The sequence below is a fragment of the Pan paniscus genome, chromosome 15, assembly GCF_029289425.2.
Source record: "Pan paniscus chromosome 15, NHGRI_mPanPan1-v2.0_pri, whole genome shotgun sequence".
NCBI lineage: Eukaryota > Metazoa > Chordata > Mammalia > Primates > Hominidae > Pan > Pan paniscus.
The window spans coordinates 97,638,291-97,656,069 of record NC_073264.2 but is presented as its reverse complement, the minus strand read 5'-3'; the positions used below and the strand labels follow the sequence as shown (position 1 = coordinate 97,656,069).

The following is a 17,779-nucleotide window of genomic DNA, read 5'->3' as shown; positions in this document are numbered from 1 at the left end:
GTTTGTTCTTCAAAATTGTTTTGATTATTCTAGGTCCTTTGCATTGCCATATACATTTTAGAACCAGATTACTGGTTTTCTTTTCTTTTCTTCTTCTTTTTTTTTTTTTTTTTTTTTTGAGACAGAGTTTCACTCTTGTTGCCCAGGCTGGAGTGCAATGGCGCAATCTCGGCTCACCACAACCTCCACCTCCCGGGTTCAAGCGATTCTCCTGCCTCAGCCTCCCGAGTAGCTGGGATTACAGGCATGCGTCACCACACTCGGTTAATTTTGTATTTTTAGCAGAGACAGGGTTTTTCCATGTTGGTCAGGCGGGTCTTGAGTTCCTGACCTCAGGTGATCCGCCCGCCTCAGCCTCCCAAAGTGCTGGGATTACAGGCATGAGCCACCGCACCTGGCCCAGATTACTGATTTTCATCCCCCCAAAAAATAAAGTGAGAAGGAAGCAAGCAAAGATGGAAGGAAAGAGGGAAGGAAGGAAGGAAGGAAGGAGTAGGGAGGGAGGGAGTGAACGGAAGAGAGGGAGAAAGATACTGGGATTCTGATAGGAGTTACATTGATTCTATAGATCATTTTGGGGAAGAATTGAAGTATTAACAATATTGGGCTTTATAAAGTATTAATATGGTCTGTCCCTTCATTTCTCCACTTATTTCATGTTTAATTACTATCAGTAATGTTTTGTAATTTTCAGTAGAGGTCTTACACATCTTCCTTAGGTTACCCCTACCTATTTTATTGTAAATGATACCAACTTGCTATGATTTGAATATTTGTCTCCTCCGAAATTCATATTTAAATTTAATCCCCAATGTGGCAATGTAGAGAGATGGGACCCTTAAGAGATGTTTGGGTGATGTGGGCCCTGTCCTCTTGCATGCATTAACCCATTCATAGATTAATGCAATAATGGGTTAATGGATTAATGGATGGTAGTGTTGGAAGGATGAGAAGCACAGAGACTCCAGATACGTTTTGAAAGTTGAGCCAATATAATACATTGATGTATTGGATGAGGGGTAAGAGAAAAGGAAAAGAGCCAGGCACGGTGGCTCACACTTGTAATCCCAGCACTTTGGAAGGCCGAGGCAGGTGGATCACCTGAGGTCAGAAGTTTGAGACCAGCCTGGCCAACATGGCAAAACCCTGTCTCTATTAAAAATACAAAAATTAGCCAGGTATGGTGGCACGCACCTGTAATCCCAGCTACTCAGGAGGCTGAGGCAGGAGAATCACTTGAACCCAGGAGACAGAGGTTGCAGTGAGCCAAAATTGCACCACTGCACTCCAGTCCCTGGGTGACAGAGAGAGGCTCCATCTAGGAAAAAAAAAGGCAGAGAGAGAAAAGGAAAAGAATCAAGAATGACTCCAAGGTTTTGGGCCTGAGCAACTGGAAGGATGGAGTTACCAATAACTGAGGTGGGAAGATGCGGGAGCAGCAGGTAGAGGGGAGGGAGGAGGGGGATCAGGAATCAGAGTTGGCCATGTTAAAGTTTAGCATGCCTACTAGACATTCAGATGGAGGGAAGAAAGTGTTTGAAGGAGGAAATGATAAAATGTGTCAGATGCTCAGAGACACCCAGTAAGACGAGGCCTGAGAATTACCAATTGGATTTGGAAATATGGAGCTCGCTAGTAACCTTGCTATATTGGGACCATAGCTGGAGGAGGATGTGGAGGTGTGGGAAGGTTTTTGCATTTTCATTTGGTTTTGTCTTGTTTTGAAGTACGGAAGCTAGTACCTCATGTTTAAAGCTTAGCATGATGATCCAGAAGTGAGAGAGAAATTAAGCTACAAGAGAAAGCAGACAATTTTAAGAGTAGAATCTGATTATGTGAGGAGGGACAGGAGCGAGGACACAGTTGAGGGCTGACCTCAGACGGGAGCACACACAGTTCTCCGTAGCAGAAGGGAAGGTAGAGATAGGTTTGTAGTGGGAGGATGTAGAAGCTCTCTTTTAGCCTTTTTTTTTTTTTTCTTTTGCTGGTTCCACGCCCATGAAGACAAAGAAGCTCTCTTTTGATGGCTTATTTTTTTTGTTTGTTTTTTGTTTTTCGGTAAACCAGGAAGCAATGTCATGAAATGAAGGCACGAAAATGTAACTATTATAAAGACTAATGATTTCAAACTGTGGAAAATGTATTCTTTTTATTGGGATTTTTAATTAAAATATAAGGGTCAAAAATAGTATAGAGTGCAGCCATAAAAAATAAATCATGCCCTTTGCAGCAGCATGGATGCAGCTGGGGGCCATTATCCTATGCTAATGAACATTGGGTACTCATGGACATAGAGATGGCAACAATAGACCCTGGAGACTACTAGAGGTGGGAGGAAAGGCGGGGGCAAGGGTTGAAAAACTAACTATTGAGTACTATGCTCACCACTTGAGTGATGGGGTCATTTGTGTCCCAAACTTTAGCATCACACAATATACCTATGTAACAAACCTGCACAGGTTACCCGCTGAATCTAAAATAAAAGTTGAAATTATATAAAAAAAAAAGAAGTTTCCAAAAATAGTGCAGTGAAACAAAATTAAAAATAGGTAAATTAAACTTCCTCAAAACTAAAACCTTTTGTGTCTTAAAAGGCACTCTCAACAGAATGAAAAGACCCATGGAATGGAAGGAAATCTTTGCAAATCATGCATTTGACAAGGGTCTTGTATCCATAACATATAAAGAACTCTTACAATTCAACAACAAAAAGACAAACAACGCAAATAAAAAGTGAGCAAAGGGCTTGAATATACAGGCACACCTCATTTTATTGTCCTTGCTTTACTGCACTTTGCAGATACTGTTTTCTACAAATTGAAGGTTTTTGCAGCCCTGCATCAGGCAAGTATATCAGCACCATTTTTCCAACAGCATGTGGTCATTTCATATCTCTGTGTCACATTTTGATAATTCTTGCACTATTTCTAACTTTATTATTATTATTCATTAGTGATTTTTTTTTTTTTTCTGAGACAGAGTCTCACTCTGTCACCCAGGCTGGAGTGCAGTGGCGAGATCTCAGCTCACTGCACGCTCCGCCTCCTGGGTTCATGCCATTCTCCTGCCTCAGCTTCCCGAGTAGCTGGGACTACAGGCGCCCACCACCACGCCCGGCTAATTTTTTGTATTTTTAGTAGAGACAGGTTTCACCGTGTTAGCCAGGATGGTCTCGATCTCCTAACCTCGTGATCCGCCCGCCTCAGCCTCCCAAAGTGCTGGGATTACAGGCTTGAGCCACCGCGCCCGGCCTCATTAGTGATTTTTTTATGTCACTATTGTAATTGTTCTGAGCCGCCACAAACCATGCCCATATAAGACAGCAAGCTTAATTGATAAATGTGTGTTCTGATTGCTCCACCGACCAGCCATTTTACCATCTCTGCCCCTCTTCTCAGACCTATCTTTTCCCTGAGACACAACAATATTGAAATTAGACCAATTCATAACCCTACAATGGCCTTTAACTATTCAAATGAAGAGTCACAAGTCTTCACTTTAAATTAAAATGTAGAAATAATTAAGCATAGTGAGGAAGGCATATTGAAAGCTGAGACAGACCAAAAAGCTAGGCCTCTTGTGCCAGTTAGCCAAGTTATGAACGCAAAGGAAAAGTTCTTGAAGGAAATTAAAAGTGCTACTCCAGTGAACACACAAATGATAAGAAAGTGAAACAGCTTTATTGCTAATATGGAGAAAGTTTGAATGGTCTGGACAGAAGATCATACCAGCTACAACATTCCCTTAAGCCAAAGCCTAATCCAGAGCAAGGGCCTAACTCTCTTTAATTCTATGAAGGCTGAGAGCGGTGCAGAAGCTGTAGAAGAAAAGTTGAAGCTAGCAGAGGTTGGTTCATGAGGTTTAAGAAAAGAAGCCATCTCCATAATCTAAAAGTGCAAGGTGAAACATTAAGTGCTGATGTACAAGCCGCAGCAAGTTACTCAGAAGATCTAGCTAAAATCATTTAAGAAGGTGGCTGCATTAAACAACATTTTCAACATAGCGAAAACAGCCTTATATTGGAAGAAGATGCCATCTAGGACTTTCCTACCTAAAGAGAAGTCAATGCTAAGCTTCAAAGCTTCAAAAGACAGACTGACTTTCTTATTAGAAACTAATGTAGCTGGTGACTTTAAGTTGAAGCCAATTGTCTATTTACCATTCCCAAAACCTTAGGGCCCTTAAGAATATAGCTAAATCTATTCTGCCTGTGCTCTCTTAAGGGAACAATGAAGTCTGGATGACAACATGTCTATTTACAGCATGGTTTACTGAAATTTTTTTTTAAGAGACAGAGTCTCAGTATGTTGCCCAGGCTGGAGTGCAGTAGTGATTCACAGATGTGATCATTGCACATCACAGCCTCAAATTCCTGGGCTCAAGCACTCCCCTGCTTCAGCCACCTGACTAGCTGGGACTACAGGCATGAACCGCTGTACAATGGCTTGGTTTACTGAATAGTTTAAGCCCACTGTTAGGAACTACTGCTCAGAAAAAAAAAAAAAAATGATTCCTTTCAAAATAGTACTGCTCATTGACAATGCATGTAGTCACCCAAGAGCTCTGATGGAGATGTATAAAGAAATTAATGTTTTCATGTTATTAACACAACATTCTGCAGCCCATGAATCAAGGAGTAATTTTGACTTTCAAGTCTTATTATTTAAGAAATACATTTCATAAAGCTATAGGTGGCATGGATAGTGATTCCTCTGATAGATCTAGGCGAAGTAAATTGAAAACTTTCCAGAAAGGATTCACCATTCTATATGCCATTAAGAACATTTCTGATTCATGGGAGGAGGTCAAAACATCAACAGGAGTTTGAAAGAGGTTGATTCCAGCCCTCTTGGATGACTTTGAAGTGATTAAGACTTCAGTGGATAAAGTAACTGCAGATGTGATGGAAATAGACAACTAGAATTAGAAGTGACGACAAAAGATGTGACTGAATTGCTGCAATCTCGTGATAAAACATTAAACAGATGAGAAGTTGCTTCTTATAGATGAGCAAAGAGAGTGGTTTCTTGAGATGGAATCTACTAGTGAAGACACTGTGAACACTGTTGAAATGTACAACAAAGGATTTAGAATATTTAATAAACTTAGTTGATAAAGCAGTATCAGGATTTGAGAAGATTGACTCAAACTTTGAAAAAGTACTAATGTGGGTAAAATGCCATCAAACAACATGACATGCTACAGAGAAATTTTTCTTTAAGAGTCCATCAATGTGGCAAACTTCACTGCTGTCTTTTTTTTTTTTTTTAGATGGAGTCTCACTCTGTCACCCAGGCTGAAGTGCAGTGGCACAATCTTGGCTCACTGCAACCTCCACCTCCTGGGTTCAAGTGATTTTCCTGCCTCATCCTCCCAAGTAGCTGGAATTACAGGCACACGCCACCACGCCCAACTAATTTTTGTATTTTTTAGTAGAGATGGGGTTTCACCATGTTGGCCAGGCTAGTCTCGAACTCCTGACCTCAGGTGATCCGCTTGCCTCAGCCTCCCAAAGTGCTGGGATTACAGGCATGAGCCTACTGTGCCCAGCTCATTGCTGTCTTATTTTAAGAAATTGCCATAGCTACCCCAACCTTCAGCAGCCACCACCCTGATCAGTCATCAGCCATCAGAATTGAGGCAAGACCCTCTACCAACAAAAAGATTACAACTCACTGAAGGCTCCGGTTATTGTTAGCATTTTTTAGCAATAATTTTTTTTTTTTTCTTGAGAAGGAGTCCCACTCTGTCGCCCAGGCTGGAGTGCAGTGGCACGATCTCGGCTCACTGCAAGCTCCGCCTCCCAGGTTCATGCCATTCTCCTGCCTCAGCCTCCTGAGTAGCTGGGACTACAGGCACCTGCCACCACGCCTGGCTAATTTTTCTGTATTTTTAGTAGAAACGGGGTTTCACCGTGTTAGCCAGGATGGTCTCGATCTCCTGACCTCGTGATCTGCCCACCTCAGTCTCCCAAAGTGCTGGGATTACAGGCATGAAGCAATAAAGTATTTTTAAATTAAGATAGGTACCTTGTTTTTTAGACATAATGCTATTGCACAGTTAACAGATAGTGTAAAATATAGTGGAAAAATAACATATGCACTAGGAAACAAAAAAATTGGGGTGACTTGCTTTATTACAATATTAGCTTTATTGTGGGGGTCTGGAGCCAACCCCTTAATATCTATGAGGTATGCCTGTGTATTTCTCCAGAGAAGACATCGAAATGGAAGCAAGTGCATTAAAAGATTCTTAGTCACAATATGATGCCACGTCACACCCACTATGATCACCATTAAAAAAATAAAAACACAGAAAATAACAAGTGTTGGTGAGGATGCAGAAAACTGGAATCCCTCATACACTGCTGGTGGGAACGTCAAATGGTGCAGCCACTGTGGAAAACAGTGTGGCAGTTCCTCAATAAGTTGAGCATAGGATGACCATATGACAGCAGTTCCACTCCTAGGTATCTAGCCAACAGAACTGACAACCTGTGTTCAAATAAGAGCTTGCACACAAATGTTCATGCCAGTTGTAGTCACAGTAGCCAAAAGGTGGAAACAACCCAAATGTCCATGAACAAATGAACAATTAAACAAAATGTGGTATGTCCATACAATGGAATAGTATTCAGCTATGAAAAGGAATGAAGCACTAACACATTGTATGACATAGATGAACCTTGAAAACATTTTGCTTAGCGAAAGAAGCCAGACACGAAAGACCACCCATTATATGGTTTTATTTATAATAGGTAAATCCATAGAGACAGAAAGCAGATTCGTGGTTGCCTGGAACTGGGGGGAGGGAATAATGGAGCGTGACTGCCTAATTAGGTGCTGGGTTTCCATTTGGGGTGATGAGAAAGTTCTGGACTAGATAGTGGTGGCTGCAGATCATTGTGAATGAACTTAGTGCCACTGAATTATACACTTTAAAATGGTTACAGTGGTCAATTTTATGTTACATGTATTTTACCACAAATAAAAAGTCAGGCAGTTATATTAGGTTACATTATTTAAAGGGATAAAATACATATGCCATTAAACCTAAACTAATTTCTCATTTAGGGTAATTCTAGGAATCTTATGGGATTTTTAGAACTGGAAAAGACTATAGGATTGATAACTTATGCCTATGTTATAAAGTGTGTTGAAAATATTTAGCAACTTCTCACTTATCACAAAGATTGGAATTATCCTGTTATGCAGATTTCTCCGCCTAAAGGTTTACAGTTCTCTCCGATTCATTGTCTGGGATCCTGACCCTGAACTCAAAGCAACCTTTCCCTAACCATTGCTTCATTTAAAAAAAAAAAAAAAGCCACCTTACAGGCACCAATCTTGTCTGATTTACTGTGAGTCAACAGGCATAAATCACTTCAATTTATTTCCATTTCTAATAACATTGTTATTGGGGCGATAAGAAGTCATGTAAATTAGCCTACATGTTAGAATAATACATAGTCTACAATATATAGTCTGATTTTCTTCATGCTATAAATACCTATAAACATTAGTGTGCAGAAGCAGTATATTTAGACCTGACTAAAGAATAAAATATTAAATCAGTATTTGTCTCATGAGCTATGCACAAATGTCTTTATCAATTTACATTTCAAATATAGTTTTAATGACATAGTCATGTCATATAGCTTTTAATAGAGATTCTAGTTTATAGAATATTTGTCTACAAAAAAAGAATTTTCTAAGAACTGGAAAAGCATTTTTCAAAGCAATTTTTCAAAGTATAATAAGTGATCTGTGGTTCTGTAAAGGTAGATAATACCAGATCTTTCAAGTTTCACTGCGCTTCAGGATTGTTCTTGAAGAGATATTCTGCCTACAATTCAAAAAAAGACAAGTCAACAATTTACAAGTTATTATTAGTCATGTATTTGTATTAGTAATGTTTACAATTTAAAAATCATCCTGGGCCAAGCTTGGTGGCTCATGCCTGTAATCCCAGCACTTTGGGAGGCCGAGGCGGGTGGATCACTTGAGGTCAGGAGTTCGAGACCAGCCTGGCCAACATGGTGAAACTTCCTCTCTACTAAAATACAAAAAATTAGCTGAGTGTGGTGGCAGGCGCCTGTAATCCCAGCTACTTGGGAGGCTAAGGCAGGAGAATCGCTTGAACCCGGGAGGTGGAGGTTGCAGTAAGCCGAGATTGTGCCATTGCATTCCAACCTGAGCAACAAGAGTGAAACTCTATATCAAAATAAATAATAAATAAATAAGTAAAAGTACATACATTTTTTACTTTCAAATGAATAATAAAAATCTTACATGGGTTTGACCAATGAGGGAAAAAAATCTTATTATAAATGGTGAATATATTAGAAGCTATTTCCCAAAGAACCAGAAACATAATTTTGCTATCTCAACTGGTTTTCTGTTAAGATTCAGGCAGATTAGGCCAGGCGTGGTGGCTCACGCCTGTAATCTCAGCACTTTGGGAGACCGAGGCAGGCAGATCACGAGGTCAGGAATTCAAGACCAGCCTGACCAACATGGTGAAACCCTGTCTCTACTAAAAATACAAAAATTAGCCTGGGGTGGTGGTGCACATCTGTAATCGCAGCTACTCAGGAGGCTGAGGCAGGAGAATCACTTGAACCGGGAGGTGGAGGTTGCAGTGAGCCGAGAACGTGCCACTGCACTCCAGCCTGGACAACAGAGTGAGACTCTGTCTCAAAAAAAAAAAAAAGATTCAGGCAGATTTTGTTTTCTTTTTTTTTTTTTTTTTTTTTTTTGAGACGGAGTCTCACTCTGTCGTCCAGGCTGGAGTGCAGTGATGTGATCTCGGCTCACTGCAACCTCCACCTCCAGGGTTCAAGCGATTCTCCTGCCTCAGCTTCCTGAGTAGCTGGGATTACAGCGCGCGCCGCCACCTCACCCAGCTAATTTTTTTTTTTTTTTGTATTTTTAGTAGAGACGGGGTTTCGCTATGTTGGCAGGGTGGTCTCTAACTCCTGACCGCAAGTGATCCCCCGACCTTGGCCTCCCAAAGTGCTGGGATTACAGGTGTAAGCCGCCACACCCAAACTCAAATTGATCTTTTTTTAAAAATTAAATATGTTACCAGAAAATCAACAGGGTCTTCGGGTCGGACGTTGCAACATTCATTCAGGCCCTGAATAAGAGTTGGCATCACATAGGTCATTAAATAGTTTCTCAGGGGAATTGACTGAGCCTCCAGTAATTCTCTTTCTTCTCTTTTCACTTCCTCCAGTCGTTTATTCTAAAATAGAATATTTGGTGGTAAAGTAAATGTGTAGTGAGAAAGGGGAGAACACTCACACAGTTCACCCTGCAGTGCATTGAGACACTGCTAGAAATGGTCACCATCTATGATACGGATGGCATTTCCAATCAGCAGAGAAAAGACATAAATGGTGTTACAACAACTTAGCCATTTGGAAAATAATAAATTGGATCACTTCTTACACCAAAATAATTTCTAGCTGCCCAGATGAAGCAAAATAGAAAAAAAAAAAAAGAAATGCCGCTAGAAAGTCTGGAGGGCATTGGGATAGGGACATGTGCAATTCTTTGCTCAGCATACAGCCACCCTCTCTCTTGGGAATCATAATTCCAGATTTCTTTTGAGAAATCTCCCTTCTCAGCCTAGTGGTTTGGTTTGAGTGGGATTTAAGCCCCATCATCCAGCCACCTCCTGGCCATAGATTCTAATTAAGGATCAGCACAACATCAAAATTGGTTATAATTTACAATACCTAAATTGTAAACAGTACGAGTACAAATACATGACTAATAATAACTTGTAAATTGTTGACTTGTCTTTTTAAAAAATTCTAGTTAAAGATCAGCACATCAAGTGCCCTGCCATGCATGGTAGGTGCACCTAAGAATGAAGCCTCCCATGCAAGGCAGGACAGAGAGGGGGATCCTAAGTCTTTGGTGACATCATTTGAGCCACTATATCAAGCCTCACCTGAAGCCAGCCCTACCCCTGGACTTTTCTGGTTTTCTTTATGGTGAAGTCATTTTGAGTTTGCTTTTCTATCACTTGCAAGATAAAGAGTCCTAGCTGGGCTGGGCACGGTGGCTCACGCCTGTAATCCCAGTACTTTGGGAGGCCGAGGCGGGTGGATCACGAGGTCAGGAGATCGAGACCACGGTGAAACCCCGTCTCTACTAAAAATACAAAAAAATTAACCAGGCGCGGTGGCGGGCACCTGTAGTCCCAGCTACTCAGGAGGCTGAGGCAGGAGAATGGCGTGAACCGGGGAGGCGGAGCTTGCAGTGAGCCGAGATCGTGCCACTGCACTCCAGCCTGGGCGACAGAGCAAGACTCCGTCTCAAAAAAAAAAAAAAAAAAAAAAAAGTCCTAGCTGATATTTGTTTGAAAGGAGGTCTTTCTTAGCAAGATTGCCAACCCAGAGATCAAAATGGGAAACAGGTGGATGAATTTGAGTACATATAAACATGAAACTTTTGTGTGGTCAGAGAAAATACCATAAATAATGTTAAAAAATAAATCATGAATTTAGAAAAACTGCAATACATTATTAAAAAGTTAAGATGTGATGAGGATACCATGTGATGCACACTACTTGCCAGGCACATGCATAGTTTACGTATATTACCTCTTTAGTCACCACAATGACTGTATGAAGTAGGTACTATCATTATCCCCACTTTACAGATGGAGAAACTGAGACACAGACAGGAGCTTGCACAAGGCCACATACCTACAGAGAGAGTGGAGTGGGATTTGAACTCTAGCAGCACGACTTGGGAGGCCAACTGGAGCCGTTCCTGTTTCTATTGAACTAGTTTATCAGGAGTTCTTTTTGCAAAATAATAAGAAAAAGTCACACAGCCCAAACAGGGGCAAAGAAAATACGCAACATGAGAAGAAACATAAATGCTTAACAAACAGAAAAAGCTGTAAGATTAGTGATCAGAGAAATGAATATTAAAACAATGAGAACAGTTTTTATCAGCCCGACATGTGCGAGAAAGCAGGTTTAGAGAAGTTGTAGGGAAATAGCCACCTGTTAGATGATACATAAACTGGTTTACCATTGCTGGAGGGCAGTTTTTAAACCATGTCTAGTCTGACCCAGCAAACTTTAGGAATTTATGTTAAGAAGATTAATCAGGCACCCAAAGATGTGTGCATTGGGCCTGCCTCCCTCCCTCCATCCCTCCTTTCTTCCTTCCTTTCTCCCTTCTTTCCTTCCTTCTTTCCATTTGTTGAGTGCCTGTTATGTGCCAGGCACTATTCTAGGCACTGGATATATGGTAGTGAACAACACAGACAACCCTGTCCTCATGTAACTTAAGTTCTGTGCAGAGAAAAGGCAAGAAACAAGATAAATACATAAAATGTATATAATAGGTAGAGTAAGTACAAAGAGGAAAATTAAAAAGTATAAAAGGGGATGTGACAGGTTGTGGGGAGGGGTAGACATTGAATTTTACAGAGACCAGGAAATGCCTCACTAGAAAGACGACTTCTGGTAAAGATGCCAGGTGTCTGTGAGGCAATGAGTCATGCAGATGACCAAGACCACCATTGGTGCACTGTTTGAAATTGGGAAATATCAGAAGCAGCCCGGTCACAAAGGACCTTGACCACAATGACAAGTTTGGATTTTTATCAAATTGTGATAATTGAGAGCCTGTGAGGAGTTGTAAGCAGAGAATGGCCATAGTGGGTCTGCAGTTTGGAAGGATCACCTGGCAGCTGTGTGGGAACAGACTGGAGATGGAGCAGGGTGGAGTTGGGGAGGACAGTGAGAAGACACTGCGTAATTCGGATGAGAAACACTGCCCCTGATCAGAAGTAGAGCGCTTGGGACAGATTTGGGTGGCATTTTTGGTGATGGTGGTGTTTGTTTTTTGAGACAGGGTCTCACTCTGTCATCCAGGCTGGAGTGCTGTGGCATCATCATAGCTCATGGCAGCCTCAGTCTCCCAGGCTCAAACAATCCTCCAGGCTTAAGCAATCCTCCCACCTTAGCCTCCCTAGTAGTTGGGGCTACAGGCATGCCACTATGCCCAGCTAATTTTTATCTAGTAGAGTCAAGGTCTTGCTATGTTGCCCAGGCTGGTCTTGAATACCTAAGCTCAAATGATTCTCCAGCCTCACCCTCCCAAAGTGCTGGGATTACAGGTATGAACCACCATGCCCAGCCTAAGAGTGCTATTTTTGGAAGCAGAATCACTTACTAGATTCAGTGATTTGGGGAATGAGGAGGGGTGGAAAGAAGCTGACCACCTGGGTAGGTTAGATGGGTAAATGGAGGAAAATCAAATCAAATCATGAGGTCAATGCGTAGTAAAATGTTACACATTTACAGGAATTTGTATTAGTAATACACCTGCTAATGGCTAGTTTTTGTTACTAATACTAAGCAAGCTGGGCATGGTGGCTCATGCCTATAATCCCAGCACTTTGGGAGGCAGAAGCGGGTGGATCACTTGAGATTAGGAGTTTGAGATCAGCCTGGCTGGCCAACATGGTGAAACCCCATTTCTACTAAAAACAGAAAAATGAGCTGGGCTTGGTGGTGCACACCTGTAGTCCCAGCCACTGGAGAGGCTGAGACAGGAGAATCACTTGAACCCGGGAGGCAGAGGTTGCAGTAAGCCAAGATTGCACCACTGCACTCCAGCCTGGGTGACAGAGCCAGACCCTGTCTCAAACAAAAAGAAAAAGAAAAAAAAAAAAGCTAAGCAAAAGACCATGGATATCCTTTTTTAAATGGTACAAATGACAAAAAGCAAACACAAATTTGTTTAGGGTATTTCCATGACATTTCCCTAGAGCAGGATGGGAAGTGGAACTGGCCTAAATGGCTTTGCCAGGCACCGCACCCCTGTTCCACAGATACACAGACTCACAAACACACTCACCACTCACCCACTCCTCCCAGCGAGCTATCTTCTCTGCCATCTCCACGGCCTCCTGGTGCTCGCGTTCTGCTTCCTCAGCAGCCTCCCTGGCCAGCCGCTCCTCCGCAGCCTTCCGCTCCTCTTCTGCCTTTTCTTCGTCTGTTAAACCATAATTTCGAGGCTCCCCAATCTCTTTGATGAGCTGTTTGATAGCAAGTCTATTCTGAGCATCTTCAAGTTTTCCTACATCTTTAAATACCAGGAGAGAGATCAACACATACTTATATTCTAGGCCTGCCTGCAATTGGGAAAATTCTTTATTACTATAAACTTGTGATAGTCAATTATGTAAATTACCACATAGGGTTTTCTTTTCTAATTGCCAGCATAGTTCAGAATTTCTTCTCTCACGGGCAAATATCAGACCAGAGTCTGAGAGCTGTGGGTAGGAAAATTTGGACTTGGGTCTATGAGTTCTAACAATGACTTGATTTGAGTGGTTGAATGGGGGAATGGATTGCCTGAAAAGTAATGAGCTCTCCATGCCTGGAAGTATTCAAGCAAAGACCGGGACACTTCTTTCAGAGGTTTCTACAGAAGGAAGTCCTGCACTTGTGGGAGGCCAAACAGGGTGACCTTTCTGAAAATCAATGATACTGGGATACATTTTCAATTCATAAAAAAATAACCATTTCAGTGAGTCTACTTGAATAGGAAAAATATCCAGACTCCAGAATATCTGAAAAATGTTAGTATCAAGACCAAAGAGAAGAAAAAGAGAAATGGTGTATTGATAAATACTGAGATCTCCACGGTCACTGAGGTGGTAAATTCTATGCCACTCTCTTAGGGCTGCTTGGAAGGTGTCTGCAGAGAACGATGTGCAGCAGACACATTTTGGTACTAAGCCCCTTCAGACCTTCCTCTGGGTAGCTGCTTACCCCACGCCCATTCATAGTCACTGCTGTGCCCACCCCGCCCATGTTTGTTTTTTATTGTTTTGTTTTGTTTTGTTTTTATAGAGACAGGGTCTCCCCATGTTGCCCAGGCTGATCTTGAACTCTTGGGCTCAAGCAGTCCTCCTGCCTTGGCCTCTCATAGTGCTGGGATTACAGGCATGAGCCGCCACCCCTCCCACGTTTGTATGACCTTGACCTAGACCAGAAGCACCACCAAGTTCTAATATAGGAAGAGGGGAGGAGCAGAGCCAGTGCACTGGTTGGTGAACAGAAGCAAGCCTTTAAAAAAGCAAAAAACAGCTGGCCACGGTGGCTCACACCTGTAATCTCAGCACTTTGGGAGGCCGAGTAGGTTGAGGTCAGGAGTTCAAGACCAGCCTGGCCAACATGGAGAAACCCCATCTCCACTAAAAATACAAAAATTAGCCTGGCGTGGTGGTGCACACCTGTAGTTCCAGCTACTTGGGAGGCTTAGGCAGGAGGATCACTTGAACCCGGGAAGCAGAGGTTGCATTGAGTTGAGATTGAGCTACTGTACTCCAGTTTGGGTGACAGAGCAAGACTTTGTCTCAAAAAAAAAAAAAAAAAGTAAAAGTCATATCGGTAGCTCCTCATTGCCCGACCTGTGACATTTAAATGCATTTCTCACTGGGTGTGGTGGCTCACGCCTGTAATCCCAGCACTTTCGGAGGCCGAGATGGGCAGATTGCTTGAGGCCAGGAGTTTGAGACCAGCCTGGCCAACGTGGTAAAACCCTGTCTCTACCAAAAATACAAAAATTAGCTGGGCATGTGGCATACACCTGTAATCCCAGCTACTTGGGAGGCTGAGGCAGGAGAAACGCTTGAACCCAGGAGGCAGAGGTTGCAGTGAGCCAAGATTGCGCCACTGCACTTCAGCCTGGGTGACAGAGGGAGATTCTGTCTCAAAAAGAAAAAATAAAATAAATAAATAAATAAATGCATTTCTCCCTGATTACTCTGAGTAATTACAACCTTGATATCACTAACTGGACACCTTTGAGAAGGTACTTGGGAATGATTCCCCCTAGCAATATTCCACTCTGACCCCAGAGTGGGGCCACTGCTGATTAGACTGGGGTGGGGCACCTCAGCCCGAACTGTGACCAGCAGAGTTGCCCTTCAGGGAATGTGGGATTGGACACAGTGAAGTCAGCTCTGGCCTTGGCTCCCAGGGTAGCATTGTAACTCTGGGGTGTGGGGTGGCCTCAGCCTACCGCACAGGCCACAGAGGGGGAGAGTACACTGGCCCAAAGACAGAGAGGACAAAGAGACACTGAGAGAGAAGCAGAGTCCAGAGCTGATGAGAGGATGTGATTCCCAGCATCTTTCCAGGGCCCCATTACAGACATTGCAGAGGCCGGGCTGCATCCCTGGCTGTGAGACGCCCTCCCCACCTCCCATCCTTAGGATACATTTCTCCCTTCTGCTTTTATATTATCTCCCAGTTGTCAGTTGTAGATGAGGCCAAATGAGATGGGCACAGGATGAGATGGAACACAATGGCCACTCATTCATTCCTCCCTGTTACTTATTTTTTTTCTCAACATTTCTCCTGGGCTCTCCTGATCATCCTATAAACGGTTTTTGGGACCTAACTGAAAAGATGACAATCACTATTTTTCTGAAATGTATTCTCCATTCTTTCCTAGTTCTCTAAATAATGTAAACTAATTTCCATATTAGGAGGTACAGAACCCTTAGCTTTTACATATAAAGCATGTCCAACATGCAGAAACATGTCCAGATGAGGAGAAAACCCAGTCACTGCTCTGAGGGTGCAGACAAGAAGAATTTGCAGATTTATAAATTGTTTTTGTATTTCTTTTTTTTTTTTTTTTTTGAGACAGAGTCTCACTGTCACCCAGGCTGGAGTGCAGTGGCATGATCTTACTTCACTGCAATCTCTGCCTCCTGGGTTCAAATGATTCTCCTGCCTCAGCCTCCTGGGTAGCTGGGATTACAGGTGCACACCACCACGCCCAGCTAATTTGTGTATTTTTAGTAGAGATGGGGTTTTACCATGTTGGCCATGCTGGTCTTGAACTCCTGACCTCAGATGATCCACCCACCTTGGTCTTCCAATGTGTAGGGATTACAGGCGTGAGGCACTGCACCCAGTCATTTTTTTATTTCATAATAGTATGTCATGTTATGCCTTAGTGTTGGTAGGAATAACAAAATGACCACTTGTTGAACTCCTTCAATGTGCCAGGCACTTCGTATCTCTCATCTCTACCATTTGTAACAATCCTGCAAGCCTGATTATTTTCCTATTTCACAGATGAGAAAACTGAGGCCCAGCCACAATTGGAATTAGCTTTCCTGCCTCCTGCTGACATTATACCTTAGCACTAAGCCTCCCGATACTCCAGGGCTCAAATGCTGTCCCATTGGGCAGTTGGGGGTAGAGAGCAGCCCCTGGAGGCCCAAGGTGTGGGCCTGGCCAGGAAGGTTCCACCAGGCAGAAGCTGGTTCTTTCTCACCAAGCCCATAGGAGGAATACGTGCAAAGGTCCAGAAAACCAGAAAGGTAGGTCAGGGGTTCAACAAGCCAAGGGAAGTAGCAGCAGCTGTGAAAGCTGAGAACTGGAGCCAGGAATGATAATGGTGACGATGAGGCCGACGTGATGCGGGATCACGAGTGCTTGCTGCGTGCTAAGCTCAGCGCTGTGTTTACAGGAAACAAGAAGGAACGCAGTGAAGAGCTATTTGCTCTTCTGGGTAGCTACGGGGATGGACTGGCCAGTCAGAAGGCCGGGAAAGGGTCTGGAAGAGCACCAGTGCCCAGTAATTTAACAGGGACAGAACACTGCCCCCAAGGAACCTGGGGGAATGGCCAAAGCAGCCAGCACCATACACACATTTCTTTAAAAAAAAAAAAAAGAGTTTGTCGGCCAGACATGGTGGCTCACACCTATAATCCCAGCACTTTGGGAGGCCGAGGCGGGCAGATCACGAGGTCAGGAGATCGAGACCATCCTGGCTAACACAGTGAAACCCCGTCTCTACTAAAAATACAAAAAAATTAGCCGGGCGCTGTGGTGTGCACCTGTAGTCCCAGCTACTCGGGAGGCTGAGGCAGGAGAATGGCGTGAACCCGGGAGGCGGAGTTTGCAGTGAGCCGAGATGGCGCCACTGCACTCCAGCCTGGGCAATAGAGCAAGACTCCATCTCAAAAAAAAAGAAAAAAAAATTAATCAGGCATGGTGGCGTGTGCTTGTAGTTCCAGCTACTTGGGAGGCTGAGGCAGGAGAATTGCTTGAACCCGGGAAGCAGAGGTTGCAGTGAGCCAAGATTGCACCACTGCACTCCAGCTTGGGCAACTGAGCGAGACTCCATCCCCACCCCCCTAAAAAAAAAAGGATTTGTCATTTGACTTCATAATATATCCATAAATTCTCATACGATAATAACACCCTCCCACCACCAAATCCCCACATAGAATGACTCCCCAGGAGGAGTGCCCTGTGTATTTCATGGCTTCCTGTGCCCCAACCCACGATTACACTCCCCACCCTCCCCCAGCCCCACAATTACAGCTAGACCTGCACCAAGCTTTGCTGGGGGTCCTGGACATTCACATTATCCTTGAATTCATTTCATACCAATATGTATCGGGTGAATTTCAAGTTCATCAAAATAGTTGAAGACAGTCTCATCGTCGATATTGATGTCCCGGTAGTTGCTCAGAGCCCGGAGGAATCGGTCTTGGCTGTAGTGGGTCCCCGCCACGATGCTCTCAGGAAGGTTTATCACACGCTCCTTCAGAAACTCATCTGAAGCATCCAGTGCACAAACGAATTCTGGGGAGAAGGACAGACTCCAGAGTTGGCACAATACAGCGCAGCTAACTAGCAGGGTGCCGGAGAACGCATGGCCCCCTGGTTACCAGCCAAGACCTCCTGTTGCCACAAATAGCCTGTCCA

General features: G+C 43.3%; 1 protein-coding gene across 3 annotated transcripts in view; it reads right to left on the bottom strand.

Moving 5' to 3' along the window:
* Nucleotides 1-4,743: 4,743 nt before the first annotated feature.
* The window catches only part of AK7 (adenylate kinase 7), a 99,244-nt gene continuing 86,208 nt past the window's right edge, over nt 4,744-17,779 (bottom strand). For 2 of the 3 annotated variants that reach the window (XM_034938087.2, XM_034938090.2), the window contains 4 exons: nt 17,459-17,656; nt 12,901-13,121; nt 9,088-9,246; nt 4,744-7,845 (listed from right to left, as the gene is read on the bottom strand). In XM_034938087.2, coding sequence (XP_034793978.1) covers nt 7,807-7,845; nt 9,088-9,246; nt 12,901-13,121; nt 17,459-17,656 — 617 coding nt within the window. In that variant the 3' untranslated portion in view covers nt 4,744-7,806. Of the gene's footprint in view, nt 7,846-7,866; nt 8,193-9,087; nt 9,247-12,900; nt 13,122-17,458; nt 17,657-17,779 lie in introns of those variants that run through there. The other variant, XM_063596116.1, reaches the window with a different exon arrangement.